A 1,777-nucleotide genomic window follows, 5' to 3' on the forward strand; every position below is an offset into this window, starting at 1 on the left:
CAAAGTGGACGATCCGGGTGTCGTTCTATTAGAGGTTTTACGGTATACGCACAGTGATATTAATTATCTAGGTTACTGAGATTAATTATCGCTCGCCCAGCCCTGTAAGAGACAGGGCTGGGCGAGCGATCGGCTTTCGTGGGAAACGAAATGCAAAACACACGCATTTCGCGAAAAAAGTGGGCGGAGCCTCGGCACACACAAAGTATAGTAGACGGCGGAACCCGGGAGGTGTCGGCCGTTGCGTAGAATGACTACCCATCAGCGCGCATTAAAGAAAATTTTCTTTCGTGTCGAGACCCATCGACATAATTGCATGTTCCTTTAATCTCGTTTTGCACAAGAAGCGAGAAAATCTTGCAAAACGTCAAGGTTTTTCTCCCATCCTAACCCACCCCTGGTAAGAGATAACAAAAATTTGTCGACTAATAAAATGCTGGTGATAATATGATGAGCATTTTATTAATTGACAAGTTTTTGATATCTTTCACAGAAATCGAGATAATTGAACTCGAAATGCACGAAAATAAATCAAATTTGAACTTTTTCAGTAGAGTACGCTTTTCTGCGTCTATCTGAAAGTTTAAAGGCGCATAACTTGCTTCAATTTTGAGATATAGAAATGAAAAAAATAGATGGTTTTGTAGAACATTTTAGCTTTCGATTGATATAAAATTGTCAGAGGAAAAATATAATTTTGGAGCTGAAAAATCCAAAAAATTGCCGAAAATGCCAAAAATTAGCACTTTTAGGTCACTTTAAGAAGAAGCGCCTATCTCGTTTGAATGAAATTTTACAAAAAAGTTGTCAACTACGAAATCAAAGTTCGATTTTTGTATTTTTGTTTAGTATATTCTGAAATTTTCAGACAAATAGGAAAAATATGAACTACTTTTTTTTCCTCTGAAAAAGTCAAAAAAAAATTTCAAAATCCGAAATTCCAAAAATTAAAACTCACAGTTTTATAATCATAATCCACTGGTGTCGCATGTTTGGCTGGATTGTCGTTATTATACGACATCGTTAGCTTTTTGGCAACTTTCATATTGTATTCGTAGACACCATTCTGAAAAAAAAGTTAATTCTTTTACAAAAAAGTTTTTTTTTCTGTTTCAAAAAAAAAACAATTAAATTTGGTGATGAAGTCAGAAAAATAATTTTTTGTTTAAAGGTTTTCTAAATTTAACCAATTTTTTGATTCAATTTTCAATTTTTAATTTTGAAAAGAGTAATAAAGTTTGCTAAGACCTTGCCTACAGTAGGCACACTTTGAGCTCAATTATCTCGGTTAGTGTAGGAGATATCAAAAATTTGTTAACTAATAAAATGTTTATCAAGTTATCAGTAATATTTTACTGGTTGAAAACTTTTTGCTATCTCTTACAGTAACCGAGATAATTCGGCTTAACGGGCAAGTATAGTTTTCGATCGGTTCAATGGAAAAAAGTATTCTGTAATTCTCTGAAAAATAAATTCTGAAACGGAAATTTTTTTCTTAATTTTTTGGAATTTTTTGGGATTTATTTTTTGGAAACCAAAAAAAAACCATCAACAAACATTTTAGCGATAGAGCGTGTTTGCTTCTTTTCAAATTCAAGTCCCCTTAAAAATTCCAAAAATTGAATTTTTTAATGGAAAATTAGCCAATTTTGAAGTCTGAGAAAACTACTTCAGAATCTTCCACTTTGCCTGAAAATTTTAGTGTATACTAAACAAAAATAGAGCTTTACTTTTTTAATTAACAACTTTTTTGTAGCTATTTTGGTTTTTGAGATAC

The 1,777-nt window shown here is 32.2% G+C and overlaps 1 protein-coding gene across 1 annotated transcript in view; it reads right to left on the reverse strand.

Annotated features, from left to right (window-relative positions):
* Nucleotides 1-1,777, reverse strand: part of CBG16448 — a gene marked incomplete at both ends in the record, with an annotated part of 14,450 nt that overhangs the window by 11,919 nt on the left and 754 nt on the right. Inside the window, one exon of the mRNA XM_002647099.2 lies at nt 959-1,066. Coding sequence (XP_002647145.2) covers nt 959-1,066 — 108 coding nt within the window. The remainder of the gene's footprint in view (nt 1-958; nt 1,067-1,777) is intronic.

This window comes from Caenorhabditis briggsae (genome assembly GCF_000004555.2).
Source record: "Caenorhabditis briggsae complete genome, chrIV, whole genome shotgun sequence".
Classification (NCBI taxonomy): domain Eukaryota; kingdom Metazoa; phylum Nematoda; class Chromadorea; order Rhabditida; family Rhabditidae; genus Caenorhabditis; species Caenorhabditis briggsae.